This window comes from Oryctolagus cuniculus, chromosome 9, assembly GCF_051225735.1.
Source record: "Oryctolagus cuniculus isolate XC-2025 breed Fujian yellow rabbit chromosome 9, ASM5122573v1, whole genome shotgun sequence".
NCBI lineage: Eukaryota > Metazoa > Chordata > Mammalia > Lagomorpha > Leporidae > Oryctolagus > Oryctolagus cuniculus.
The window spans coordinates 102,527,782-102,542,495 of record NC_142875.1 but is presented as its reverse complement, the minus strand read 5'-3'; the positions used below and the strand labels follow the sequence as shown (position 1 = coordinate 102,542,495).

The following is a 14,714-nucleotide window of genomic DNA, read 5'->3' as shown; positions in this document are numbered from 1 at the left end:
GAGGGTTTTCCTGTCCTGTGGACTGCCTCACCTGAGTGGTTGGCGGCCTTAGAGCCCACTGGATCAGACAAGGCGTCCGGGCGACGGGACAGCTGGGTCTGGTTTCCTGCAGAATGGGTTACAGAACAGGAAGTTGAATTACACCAAGCAGTAAGCTAGCAGTGGGATCTATGATGCAGGCTGTATCGTGGACGCAATGATTTCTCATCTTCAAAGCTAATTTTCTGCATGGAGATTTCTGCTTCTGACAATGTGAGACTTCTCTGTTTGAAGCAAAGCCAATCACCAAGAACAACTTTAAAGAAGTGAGGATTTATCAATCTTGTTCGAGAGCTTTGTACAGCTTCCAAGGCTGTGAGACTTTTTGTAGCTGAGCTCTTGGAAGTTAAGGACTGAGGTGAATCACCTTCGTCCCCTGGAGGGACTTGCCCGCGAAGGTAACAGCCCAGACTCTGAGATGGTCAGCGGAAGTTCTGTGAGACTGGGGCTGGGGCTGTTATTTTGAAGACAAGATGATGTCAGGATAGCTGCCCTGGATCTTCTTGCCCAACCACTATGAATGATGAGAAAATGACTAGAAGTTTTCAGAATAAAGAAAACCCGAAGAAAAATAGATTATCAAAACTCCATGGGTAAAAGTGCCCAAATGATTATAAAAATGACATGAAATAGGATTTGACAGAATGAGTAGCTACTAAATTTTAATGAGTTACTGTGGCAGAAAAGGTGTTCAGGCTGTCCCAGTAATTATTTGGACTATAAATTCATTCCATATATTCTAGCCTTAATTAATTTAAAATATTCACATAGTACTCAAATCCTTGGGAAAAATGTGAGGAGGATATAGCAAAATACTAACAATAAGGAATTTGAATAAAGGTTATTTAGGAATTCCTGTTGTTTAAAATTTTGGGGCCAGTGCTTTGGCGTAGTAGGCTAAACTTCCACCTGCAGCATCAGCATCCTATAAGTGTCTCAGCTGCTCCTCTTCCAATCCACCTTTAGCTATGGCCTAGGAAGGCAGTAGGAAGAAGTAGCTCAAGTGCGTGAGCCACTGCATCTGAGTGGGAGATCTGCAAGAAGCTCCAGGATCCTGGCTTCAGATTGGCCCAACTCTGGTAATTGAGGCCATTTGGGGAGTGAACCAGAGGATGGAAGACCTTTCTCTCTCTCTCTGCCTCTGTCTCTCTCTCTCTGTAATACTACCTCTCAAATAAATAAATGGAATCTTTAAAAAGAAAAAGAACATTTTCTGTAATTCTCAAATTATGAAAATACCTACCTCCAAAAAAGATGAAAGGAAATTAGAGAAAATTCACTCTCAGGACAGTTTCACTGAAAGAAATACTAATTACATCAAAACCACAAAATACATAGGAGAAAACCTAGTCAAAGATGTGTAAAACTTCTCAGATACACTAAAGATCTAAATTCATAGATAGATCAATTAAATGAATTGTATTGTCAGTCAATTACCTCCAAATTAGTATATGGATTAAATCTCATCTCAATCAAGATTTGATACCATTATGTAATTTTTGGTTAAAAAATAGAAAACTTGTTCTAAAGTTTATATGGAAATACCAAGAATGACCAACACACTTGGTAAGAAAAGCAACAAAGTAGAGCAGGTCCTTTACAGTAACTCCTTTAAGGAAAATTACCATAGTCTCAGGCACCCATGGAGTCTCTTTATGACAAAGGTAGCACTCCTCTGGGGAAGAGACTTTTCAGAAAGGATTCTGAATCAATTGAATATCTATATCATAATAGGAAACTATGCCCCATCTCACATCTTACACTCCCAGAGGGTTATATAATCATATGCAAAAGAATAGCAATTAAAATTGCTTAAGAGATTTTGGAGAATATTTTTATGAGCTTGAAGAAGGCAAACTCCTTTTTTTTATTTGACAGGTAGAGTTGTAGACAGTGAAAGAGAGAGACAGGGTCTTCCCTCTGTTGGTTCACTCCCCAAAATGGCCGCTATGGCTGGTGCACTGCGCCGATCTGAAGCCAGGAGCCAGGTGCTTCTTCCTGGTCTCCCATGCGGGTGCAGGGACCCAAGCACTTGGGCCATCCTCCACTGCCTTCCTGGGCCACAGCAGAGAGCTCGACTGGAAGAGGAGCAACCGGGACTAGAACCTGGTGCCCATATGGGATACTGGCGCCTCAGGCAGAGGATTAACCAAGTGAACCACAGCGCCGGCCCAGCAAAGTTCTTTTAAAAAGGATATAAGAACACTACCTATATAGGATAAAGTTGGTGAGTTGTGGTTGATTAAAATTCCATTTTATTGAAACTCATTCCATAAATCATACAATTGTATGTCTGCTGAACTTTTAAAATAAAAGATTAAGAGCTCAACTCATCAAGGAACACCATTCCATTAATGGAGTGAAAAGAGGGTTAAAGGTTAAAGACACAAGACAAATTCATACTTATTGGACAGAAATCATTGCCATGGTAATTTGTAGTATCATTATTAGTTTTAGTGTCATTATCTGTCAAGAACTGGAAACAGCTCAAATCTGCACCATCTGTTGAGTGGAGCAACACATGTCGTGTGATCATTCAATGGAATATTCTACAAGAATAAAGAAAGAATGAGGTCTTGCTATAAATAAAACATGAATGAATCCCAACATTAATGTTTAATCAAAGACAAAAAAGAGAACATACTATGTGATTTTTATATAAAGGTCAATATTTGACAAGATTTTGGGCATAGTGATTGGCGGGAGGAGTAGGTGACTTTTGGGTCCTGCTCATGACCACTTTGTTGATCTGAACTGGGGTACTTGACAGAGCTGTACACTCATGGCTTAGACATTACTCTCTATGGATAGCAATTAAATAATGACATTTATTAAAAACTATTCACCTTAACACTTGTTGACCTGACTGGAAAGATGAATGAATAATTCACTGTAGAATGTCTCCTTTTTGAATTCAGTTTTCCACACTCTGCCCTTGGAAACATCTCACTCAAGGTGTGTCCTGAGTGACACTAGCCCTCACCTCTCTCTCTTACCTGAGCAGATCACAGAGGCTGTGTTTCCGTGGGCGCAGTCAGGATTGCCCAGGGCCGTCACAGGGCAATTCCACAAGAAGGACTCAGCCCCTGAGCAATGGAATTGGTCTTTCAAGATTTGATCACCTCTTTCCACAAAGTACGCTCCTTTTGGTGTTGAAATGGCGACTCCACAGCCAAGCTGATGACAAACAACATTGGCATTGGCCATACTCCAGTGGGAGGCACATAGCGCTGTCCAGTCTCCAGAGATATTCACCTCCACTTGTCCCTCACAGTGAGAGGTACCATTTTTCAGGAGCCGGACATCAGTGTAACCTGGTAGGAGAAGAAAAGAGTTCAGCAACATCTTGTTGTTTTTCTTCTCCCAACAGAGTGTGCAGGGAGGTGAAAGTCCTTCCACGAGTCTCACCTGAACAGACAACTTGCACAGCTCTGTTACGACAATGGCCTCCAGGACAGGATACTCTGGGACAGAACCAGAGTCCAGGCTCATCCCCCTCACATTGGAACTCTTCAGCCCAGACCCGACTTTCAGCGTCTCTGAAGGCCATGTCCCCCAGGACAGATACAGCCTTGCCACACCCCAGCTCCACACAGATGACCTGGGCAGTGGGGAGCGTTATGTTTCCACTAGAAACTGGAGTCCAGTGTCCTTCAGAATTCACTTCCACTTGCCCAGAGCAAGGTCCACCTCCTCCAATCAGATGCACAAATCCTAAGGAGGAAAAAAATAAATTCAGTGAGTGTTCATGGTCCTGGCTGGCAATTTGGAAACAGCATGTCACAGACAACGGTGTGAAAGCTTTGCTTTTCCAAGGGATGGAGTATGGGGAAATGATTCAATAGCTGGTGTCAAAATCAAACTTGAATAACCAAGTTTCTGAAGACAAATTCAGAAAGAATTTACAGAGTTAGAATAGCTAGATCCAAGAAAACTATATATACATTCTTTTTTAAAAATTAACTTACATATGCAATGCTTTCATAAGTATATATTCTCTTATGTATTAAAAGAACATCAGGGCTGGTGCTATGGCTCAGCGAGTTAAAGCCCTGGCCTAAAGTGCCAGCATCCCATATGGGTGCCAGTTCTAGTCCCAGCTGCTCCTCTTCCAATCCAGCTCTCTGCTATGGCCTGGGAAAGCAGTAGAAGATGGCCCAAGTCCTTGGGTCTCTGCACCAATGTGGGAAACCTGGAAGAAGCTCCTGGCTTCGGATCGGCACAGTTCCAGCTGTTGCGGCCGTCTGGTGAGTGAACCAGAGAATGTAAGACTTCTCTCTCTGTCTCTACCTCTCTCTATAATTCTGTCTTTCAAATAAATAAAATAAATATTTAAAAAAGGATGTTAATTATCTATGTCCATTTATAAGCTCTATACCTATCCACTGAATGTGAACTCAATGAAGGCAAATTTATACTTATCTTATTTTTGCTATTTTATACCCAGATGCCATGTAAGTTAACACTTGTTAATGAATGGAAAAAATGAATGTAAAAATCTCACAATTTATATTTACTTCCTATTTAGCTATAGGAAAAAAAAATGGGGGTAGAAACCAAGTTATAATGATCAAAGTAATCAAGGTTCTTTACATCATACTTCCCATTACAGAATACAGAATAAATATTTAGAAGCTGAATCAGATGTAATTGAGGTTTAAGCATGTTGATCAACTTTTTTTTGAAGCCTTATGTTATCATTAAATAGAACTTGAAGACACTATGAGAAAATAAGTGAAAAAGATGAAGTTATTTTAAATGTAGGTTCAGAGATTTGGAGATGCATCTGAAAAATAGATATGGATTTGTCTTTCTCCAATAAATAGGGATTGCCTTTCTCAAAAGGAAAGCACATTCCGTAAATTTTTGTTTTCAAAGTAAACCTTCAAGATGTGGAAGAACAGCAAGAACCTTAATCTATTATATTAAAACAGTTACTTCAGACATTTTAATTAGACACTCCTATTTCTCTCATTCCCTGATGCATCAACATGTAGTCTGTATTCTTAAAGTGTTTCTACAAGGTCATGTGGATTTATATTATAATTAGATTGGAATGATGATAATGCCCCTTACCTGGGAAGCTAGAACGCATAGTTCTTTGATACAAAAATTCCAAACTGAAAAAGCTGATCTTTCAAGGCTTTAAGAATATGAGATCTGTATTGATATAAGAATCAGCCACTGAATCATTGGCCAGGATTCTATATAATAATGATCATCCTCCCCACCCCCAGCCAGAACAGAAACTGGGGTGGCTATGGGCTCTGTGGGTGAACACAGCCATGTTTCATTCCTTATGTACTCCAGTGTCCACTCCATTCCATATCCACATGACAGGTTAGAACTGGCACCATCATTGAGGGCCAGATCCTCTGGCTTAATTAGGTTACCAAACTTGCTTTCATCTAAGTGTTTTCTTTCATTTTTAAAATTGTGAGCAGTACGTTTCTAGCTTTCAAGAAGACTGGTAGTGTGGAATAGCACTATCTGTGTTCTCTGTTGGAGAGAATCTACTGGAATATCTAGTTGCAGTGCCCTCCAGTTGAACTGTTATAATGGTATTGAAGTCTTAAATACCTATATCCAACAAAATACAGAACATATAAAGGAGCTTTTGCATAGTCTCTATGGATGAAAATGGGAAGAATTTCTGAGAAAGAAATAGATCATGCAATGCAGTTCTTAAATTCACAGATCAATGCTGCCTGAGAAGGCAGAGATGAGCAACACTGACATAGTGAATGTTCTCGGGACATTGGCCGAGTGTCAGGCAGTGTGTTGGACAGAAATCCTGGTGTGGCCTGAGCAGCAGCATTGCTGTCACTTCAGGAACTCTTCCACTGATCTTGAAAACTATTGAGCATTTTATATGTTCTAGGTATTGCATTATGAAATAGACTTGGAATGGATTTTTAAAAAATACATAATTTAGGAATGTCCCAGCTCAATACAGAGGCAATCTCTATTCTTCCTGTGGATGGAAGAGTCTGTTGCATGCAATGAAGCATAAACAGTACAAAGTCTGGGAGTGATTCTGGTTCTGGTGACATTGTTCTACAAACCAAGACCACCTGATTCCACAAGATGAGCTTTATCATGATCTACCTAGGTCTTCAGTGAAAAAGGTTATCTTGATATTGTAGTTTTTTTTTGTTTTAAAAAATATTTTTAGTACGATGTCTAGTGTTTTGCTTGCTTTCTGTTGCTATAAAAAACCTGAAGTTGCAGAATGTACAAAGAAGAGAGGTTTACTTAGCTTAGAGTTACAGAGGCTCAATAGCATATGTACTGTTTCAGCAAGAGCATCTCTGGCTGCATCACAGCATGATGGAGAAACAGAAAGGAAATACACGCAGAAGGGAGCAAGTGCATGGGACGGCCTTGCTTTGTAACAGCTTACTCTTGTGAGAACTAATTCACTCAGAGAAATTAGCATTAAACTCTTCCATGTTGGTGTTCTTGTGACCTAATAACCCCTCACTAGACCCCACCTCTTAAAGGATCTACCGTCTCTCAATGTCATCACACTGGAGACCAAATTTCTAGCACATGAAACTTCGAGACACCTAAACCATAGCACAGTTGTTTATAGGAATCAAGAGACAAAATATTTTTCCTATATCTTCTCCATTCCCAGATGGCTGAAGTAAATACTGTTGACACTGGGGCTGGAGCTGTGGCATATAGGGTAAAGCCACAGCCTGCAATGCCAACATCCCATATGGGCACAGATTTGAGTACCGGCTCCTCCACTTTTTCTTCGTCTTTATTTTTTTAAAATATTTTATTTATTTTATTTGAGAGTTAGAGTAACAGACAGTGAGAGGGAGAGACAGAGAGAAAGGCCTTCCTTCCGTTGGTTCACTCTCCAAATGGCTGCAACGGCTGGAGCTGTGCCAGTCCGAAGCTAGGAGCCAGGCGCTTCTTCCCAGTCTCCCACATGGGTGCAGAGGCCCAGGACTTGGGCCATCTTCTACTACTTTTCCAGGCCATAACAGAGAGCTGGATAGGAAGAGGAGTAGCCAGGACTAGAACCGGTGCCTATATGGGATGCCGATGCCGCAGGTGGAGGATTAACCAGGATTAACACCAGTCCCCGACTCCTCTCTTTCTGAACCTGCTTCCTGTTAATGGCTTGGGAAAAGCAGCAGAAGATGGCCCAAGTAATTGGGTCCCAGCATCCAACATGGGAGACCTGGATGAAGCTCCTGTCTTCCAGCTTTGACCTGACCCAACCTTGGCCACCTGGGGAGTGAACCAGCATATAGAAGATCTCTTTCTCTCTGACGCTCCCTCTGTGTAACTCTGACTTTCAAATAAGTAAATAAATAATTCTTTAAAAAAAGTCAGCCCTTTACTATTTGTTATGATGCCTGTGTTTGCTTATGCAAGAATATGAGGGGACTACAAAAAGTTCATGGAAACATGCAATGAAGACATAATGCACATTTTACATGAACCTTTTGAAGCCTGCTAATATATTCATGAATAGTTCCATTTTATACTTATTTTTCTGCACTATTTACAATCACAGATTATAGAAGTCCTGATGTTTGAAAAGTATGTTTGCTTCATCTAGGACTCTACTATATGATCGCAAATTTATCTATACTTTGATCAAGGCAGCCCTTTTTTCCTTCTAGAATCCTGGAGAATGGAATATATATCACAGTTTGAGGTTAATCTGAAAGCCCTAATTTGGTCATGCTGTGCCTGGATTGGCCATTTATGGTGGTCTGCTGAAACAATTGGCATATGTCCTCTCTGGGTATAAGCAGCGTTTTAACAGATGTTGCTTCCCTGAGTTTTAAGACATAATCCAAGGGTTCCTGAAAAAGTTCACTGAAGTCGCAGTGGGTTAATCTGCCCCTTGGGATGCCCACATCCATACAAGAGTGCCTGGGATTGATTCTCACTTCTGCTTGACATCCTGATTCCCGTTAATGAGCACCCTGGGAGGCAACAGATAATGGTTCAAGTATCTGGGTCGCTTATACTCATGTTGGAGACTCAGATTGAGTTCTGGGCTGCTTCTTCTTCTTCTTCTTCTTCTTCTTCTTCTTCTTTTTCTTTTTTTAACAGGCAGAGTGGACAGTGAGAGAGAGAGACAGAGAGAAAGGTCTTCCTTTGCCGTTGGTTCACCCTCCAATTGCTGCCATAGCCGGTGCGCTGCGGCCGGCACACCACGCTGATCCGAAGGCAGGAGCCAGGTGCTTCTCCTGGTCTCCCATGGGGTGCAGGGCCCAAGTACTTGGGCCATCCTCCACTGCACTCCTGGGCCACAGCAGTGAGCTGGCCTGGAAGAGGGGCAACCGGGACAGAATCCGGCACCCCAACTGGGACTAGAACCTGGTGTGCCGGCGCCGCTAGGTGGAGGATTAGCCTATTGAGCCGCAGCGCTGGCCTTCTGGGCTTCTTCTGCCTGGTCCAGTTCTGGCTGTTGTGGGCAACTGGGGAGTGAACTAGCAGATGGAATAGCTCCCCCTGTCAATTTCTTTGCTTTTCAAATAAATAAATAAACAAATAAAACTTAAAAGAGGCTGTTTTAGAGACTACTTTTTATAAAAGCTTATGGAAAATGGAATAAAAAATAAGTATGTTGGTGCCAAAAATTCGGAAATCTGTCCATATAAGAGATCTTCAAAAAGTTTATAAAAAATGCATATTATGTAAAAACTCTACATGGATTCCTATTTTTTCACCCAAATAAACATATTTTACTTCCAATTTCCACAAACTTCTTGAAAACTCACTGTCTGAGAGGCTTTTGTTGAGATACAAAATGTTAAATGTAATATACAATGTTGTGGCCGACGCCGCGGCTCAATAGGCTGATCCTCCACCTGGCGGCGCCGGCACACCGGGTTCTAGTCCCGGTCGCGGCGCTGGATTCTGTCCCAGTTGCCCCTCTTCCAGGCCAGCTCTCTGCTGTGGCCTGGGAAGGCAGTGGAGGATGGCCCAAGTGCTTGGGCCCTGCACCCCATGGGAGACCAAGAGAAGCGCCTGGCTCCTGCCTTCGGATCAGCGCGGTGCGCCTGCCGCAGCGCGCCAGCCGTGGTGGCTATTGGAGGGTGAACCAACAGCAAAAGGAAGACCTTCCTCTCTGTCTCTCTCTCTCACTGTCCACTCTGCCTGTCAATATATATACACACACACACACACACACACACACACAATGTTGGGTATGTTAGCAAGGATTCTTTTTGTTTTAAGATTTTTATTTATCTATTTGAAAATCAGAGTTACAACAAGAGCTGGAGAGAGAGAGAGAGAGAGAGAGAGAGAGGTTTTTTTCCACTGGTTCATTCCCCCCAATGGCCCCAATGACCAGGGCTGGTCAGGCTAGAGCCAGAGGCCAGGAACCTCATCTGGGTTTCCCACATGGGTGGAGGGGCCCAAGCACCCTGACCATCCTCTGCTGCCTTCCCAGGCACACCAGCATGGAGCCAGATCAGAAGTGGAGCAGCTGGGATCCAAACCTGTGCCCATACGGGATGCTGGTGCTGCAGACTATGGCTCAACTCGTTATACTACAGTGTCAGGCCCAACAAGGACTCTTATTTACAAATGACAGAAATGTAACTCAAATAGATTTGATTCACAAGGCTGGTACAGCTTCAGGAAAGGATGAACTTCCAAAGGGAAAGCCTAAGGAATGGGAACCAAATGCTTCTGGAATTTTCCCTGCACATTTTTTTAATGGCTACTCTTTTCCATTTGCCTTTGTTCTTTAGAAAGGCTCTTTCCATGCAGCTGAGACTGCAGATGTGGGAATGTTGCTTTCATTCACAAGAAGAGAACTGATTTTGGGCAAGGACTCCTATTGTCCCCATCTGCTTTAGGGGCTTACCACAGTGACCAGTGAGAGTGGATTAGTATGAATGTGCACATATCTAGACACAGTGCACATCATGAGAGGTGACTCCCCAAATGAAGATAAAATTGCATGGATCTACTCAATCTATGAAAACAAATTTAACAGGAACTATATGGAATCTATATAAATGCAACTGTAATATTTCTTTAAAGATTTTCAAAGATCTTACTTTTACAATGGAGAGATTAATTTTTTCAGTTTTATTTAACAGATGTTAAATTTTTCAGTTTTATTTAATAAAATACAGACCAGCATCCAAATTATTATTAATTTTATTTCATTTTCCATGGAATTTAAAATTGTACCAGGAAAAATAAATGTTTAAATTGTCTCTCACTGAAGATTGATGTGAAGAGATATATATGAGATATTAAATATATTAAAAAAGGATTATATTCTTATGTAGTAATAGACTGAGAATGGAATAGAGCTGAATATAAATGTAGACAAAAGACACATAGTAATTTAGTATTAAAAAAAGAGTGCTTTAAATCATTAGGACAAATAGATGTTTATGTTTATGGTGTTGGAGAGTTTAGGGATGGTTTTAAAAATAATAAATTAGTTCCACCCCCAGTCTGGTGTCCATCAGGCCACCAGTGGTGATCCTGACTGCTGAGGATGGTTGGTTGTTAAATGACACTGCTTCTCCCGCCTCACTTGCCCCTGGAGACAGAGTCACAGCCCCTGTGATGAGACAGGGTGGGGAAGTGGGTAGTGAATGCAGATCCACCTGGGAGGGTGCAGTGGACATTCCTGTGCCAGACGGATGGGAGGCAGCAGGCTCAGCTGATTGTGGAAGATTCCCACGGAAGCAGCACTTCACTGACAGACCTCAGCCTGGTCCAACAGTGGAGGGAGCTCCTGTTTCTCACCAGGGATCGTCTTTGTCAGAGAGTGAGGCATCTCAGGACTCATCTGACAACGTGGCTCCTCACAGAAGGCCCCAGGCTCTCAGTACGTGACTCTCATCTGACAGATGTTTGAAAAACCTGTTTCTTGAAGATACACCCTGAGGTTTCTGCTGTCACTTCCATGTCAGACTAGTGGTTGAGAGATAAGCAGACACATCAGGTGCAGAAATGCACACAGAGAAAAGAAAATCACATTTATATTTTGAAAAACCTGGGTCTCCCATGCGGATGGCAGGGATCCAAGTACTTGAGCTATCCTCTGTTGCCTCCCAAGGTGTATGTTAACAAGAATCTGGATTGGAAGTGGAGTAGGCATGTGTTGTGGGTATCCCAAGTGGTGACTTAATTAACTGCTGTGCTAAATGCCCGCCCCATCAAGCTCTAGGTCCTTGTTTTATGTGTGAAGACAGAATCTGGGTAGAGCAAGTGACGCCAGAACTGTGAGACAATAATGTATTCTTTTACCCATCCCCCAAAAAATGCTTTTCTAAATCACAGGTCAATGAAAGGATTTCTGTTACATCACACAAGTGAACGACTTTAATCAATATGAAAAAGTAGAGCCACGTTAGATGACAGCTGAAAATTTTAGGTTAGTAGGAAAGTCATAAAATTTGTCTTCCTTACAATCAACTCTGCCATTTTGCTCAGGCAAGAGAGAAAGTAAGCACGATCAGGTTGCTTTTCACCACTGTTCATCTATTTCACACCTTTATTTCTTCCCCTATAACTAAGATTTCCTCTATCCTGCCGGAAGCTGTGACTCACATGTATCCATCCAACTAGCTTTCAGCGTCCTGACCACGTACCTCACCTCTGTATCCGTCTGGTTCCTCATCTATCACTCCAGGCTTCCATTGTGCTGTTTGCAACAGAGCATTTTGTTGCCCAAGGTTCTGGAAATGTCTCCTTTAGATGTGCTATTTGGCCACTCAGAGATCCACAAAGACCAAGGTATCTTCCTTGAAGACCAAACTTGCACTCTACCCTTGGGCTTTCCCAATCACCTTTGAAAACCAAGAGATGGTCTGCACGACCTTCCCATCGAGGTACAGCGAGGGGCAAAGAGAGAGATCCCTGGAGGGCCAGAAGCAGGCAAAAGTAGCCTCTGATTGGGAAATGATGAAAAAGGGATGACAGGAGGCTTCAAAGGCACACACCTGAACTTTCAGCTTTGTAGACAGGAGACAGATATTTGAAGGTGATATTGAGCATCTACTTCTGGGTTGTTTTAATCAAACTACGGACATCTTTTCAGAGTTTCAGAGTTGAAAACTCCAGAAGTTTTCATAGGGGCTGGGGATATAAATCACAAGAAACAGGGTTCTTGTTTTTCTGGGACCCTGCTTCTAGTGGAGAGATAAACAAATAGACAGTTTTAAGCCATTTGAAAAGTATATGAGACCACTAGGATGCTCTCTTCACCATTCTGACCTCTAAATACTTAACCTTGATCCAGTTTTATAGTTTTTCTTTAAAAAGATTTTATTTATTTGAAAGGTAGAGTTACAGAGAGGGACAGGGAGAGGGAGAGGGAGACAAAGTCTTTCATTTGCTGGTTCACTTCCCAAATGGCTGCAGTGGTTGAAGTTGGGCCATTCAAAAGCCAGGAGCCAGGGCCGTCATACAGGTCTCCCACGTGGGTGCAGGGGACGAAGCACTTGGGCCATCTTCCACTGCTTTCCCAGGTGCACTAGCAGGGAGCTGGATTGGAAGTGGAGCAGCTGGGATTTGAACCAGTGCCCCTATGGGATGCCAGCACTGCAGATGGCAGCTTAACTTGATACGCCATAGCAGTGGCCCTCCAGTTATTTTTTAAAAGATTTATTTATTTATTTGAAAAGCAGAGTTACAGAGAGGCAGAGGCAGAGAGAAATAGTGGTCGAGAGAGAGGACTTCCATCCGCTGGTTCATTCACAAGATGGCTGCAACGGCCAGAGCTAAGCTGATCCAAAGCCAGGAGCCAGAAGCTTCTTCTGGGTCTCCCATACAGGTGCAGGCTCCCAGGGACTTGGGCCACCTTCTAATGCTTTCCAGAATATAGCAGAGAGCCGGATCAGAAGAAGAGCAGCTGGGACTTGAACCAGCACCCACAAGGGATGCCAGCACTGCAGGCGGCGGCTTTACCTGCTACGCCCAGCGTCAACCCCTCCAATCTTTTTTTTTTTTTTTTTGACAGGTACAGTTATAGACAGTGAGGGAGAGACAGAGAGAAAGGTCTTCCTTCCGTTGGTTAACTCCACTAATGGCCGCCATGGCTGGCGCTGTGCCAATCTGAAGCCAGGAGCCCGGTACTTCCTCCCGGTCTCCCATGCGGGTGCAGAGACCCAAGCACTTGGGCCATCCTCCGCTGCCTTCCCGGGCCACAGTAGAGAGCTGGACTGGAAGAGGAGCAACCAGGACTAGTACCTGGTGCCCCAACTGGGACTAGAACCCAGGGTGCCGGCACCGCAGGTGGAGGATTAGCCAAGTGAGCCACTGTGCTGGCCCCCTCCAGTCTTAGAATTTATTGTTCTCCTTTCCTACAACTAGCTGTACAGAATTTACATAAATGAACACATGGCATTCTTCACACCACACCTGGATCCTTAGTGGATCCTCTCAATCTTACAAATACCCTCTGTATGCACTTCTCTTGTATCACTAATGCCATCAGGTATAAACTGTATGAGTGTAATATCTTACCATGATACATACACATTAATAGTTTGTTGTATTCAGTAGTAACCTGTCAGCAGGTAGCTAAGTGTCCCTCTAAAAATTGAGTTTATGTAGATACAGCTTTGAAAGCAAAATATACAGAAAATATTTTCTAGGAATGATAGAAGGAAAACCCAAGACTGAGAGCATTTTATACACAATTCTCTGATCCTTTCAGCCAAAGAGCTATGGATACATATATCTGAATCTGCAAACAAGACTTGTAATTTTGTAGAAATTCACCTATATTCTCTCACTCTATATAGAAACAATTCAACCAAGGAAATTACTGTGTCTTTCTTGGCTCTTCCTCTGACAGGTGCACTGTCATAAGAGGAGTGTGTGTGGTGATTTGCAGATGTTTCACTCCTACGAAAAGTAAATAAAACCCCCCAAATTATGAAATTTGCTTTGGATTAGGATTTTACCAGAATATTCTATCTTGTGAGGTAAGACCACCAGGAAAGGATAGAAAAAACAGTTGAGACTTATAAGAGTGAATTAAATGAAGTCCATAATCCATAGCTACTTTCAGCACTCAGAGTCTCTGGGTAGATCTCTCAGTGTTCTCCATGTCATCCATCTTCTAGTCCCCTGGAAATGAGACACCAACTCGCCTGGAAACTTCCTTTCTCCCAGCTAGTGGACAATACATTGACCGTACCTGAGCAGATGACTCCTGAATCCTCCCAGTGATAGCAGTTGTGCTTCCCCCAGCCTCGGGAAGAGCACTTCCACACATGAGACTCATTTCCTGTGCAACCAAGATCATCCAGCCAGATGTGCCCTGTTCCCTCTCCAAAGTGAGCAGCATATGTGGCTTCAAGGGCTACTCCACAGCCCAGTTGTCTGCACACCACTTGGGCATCCTCCCAGTCCCAGTAGTCATCACAGACAGTGCCCCAGAGGCCCCGGTAAAGGATCTCCACTCTTCCAGAACAGCGACTATTCCCTTCCACCAGGCGGAGCTGTGGGCTCTCTGAGGAGAGAGAATCATGTCAGTGGTTGCATTTAAACAGAGAATGAGAAGGATTTTCTGATCCTTTAAACCAAGCAGTGGGTAGCACTCTACTTTCAGGCTGTAGCACCTGCTGGATCAGACATGAAATCATTGTACCAGGGCAACAGTTGGGTCTGCTTTTCAACAGAAGTAATGGTGGCCAGAGGATTAGTAAGGCTGA

The 14,714-nt window shown here is 42.9% G+C and overlaps 1 protein-coding gene across 1 annotated transcript in view; it reads right to left on the bottom strand.

Annotated features, from left to right (window-relative positions):
- LOC103349044 (antigen WC1.1) overlaps positions 1 to 14,401 on the bottom strand; it is a 31,432-nt gene extending 17,031 nt beyond the window's left edge. Inside the window, exons 1-5 of the mRNA XM_089303319.1 lie at positions 14,389 to 14,401; positions 14,198 to 14,320; positions 3,448 to 3,753; positions 3,036 to 3,353; positions 32 to 106 (exon numbers count right to left, since the gene is read on the bottom strand). Coding sequence (XP_089159445.1) covers positions 32 to 106; positions 3,036 to 3,353; positions 3,448 to 3,753; positions 14,198 to 14,320; positions 14,389 to 14,401 — 835 coding nt within the window. The remainder of the gene's footprint in view (positions 1 to 31; positions 107 to 3,035; positions 3,354 to 3,447; positions 3,754 to 14,197; positions 14,321 to 14,388) is intronic.
- Positions 14,402 to 14,714: the final 313 nt, after the last annotated feature.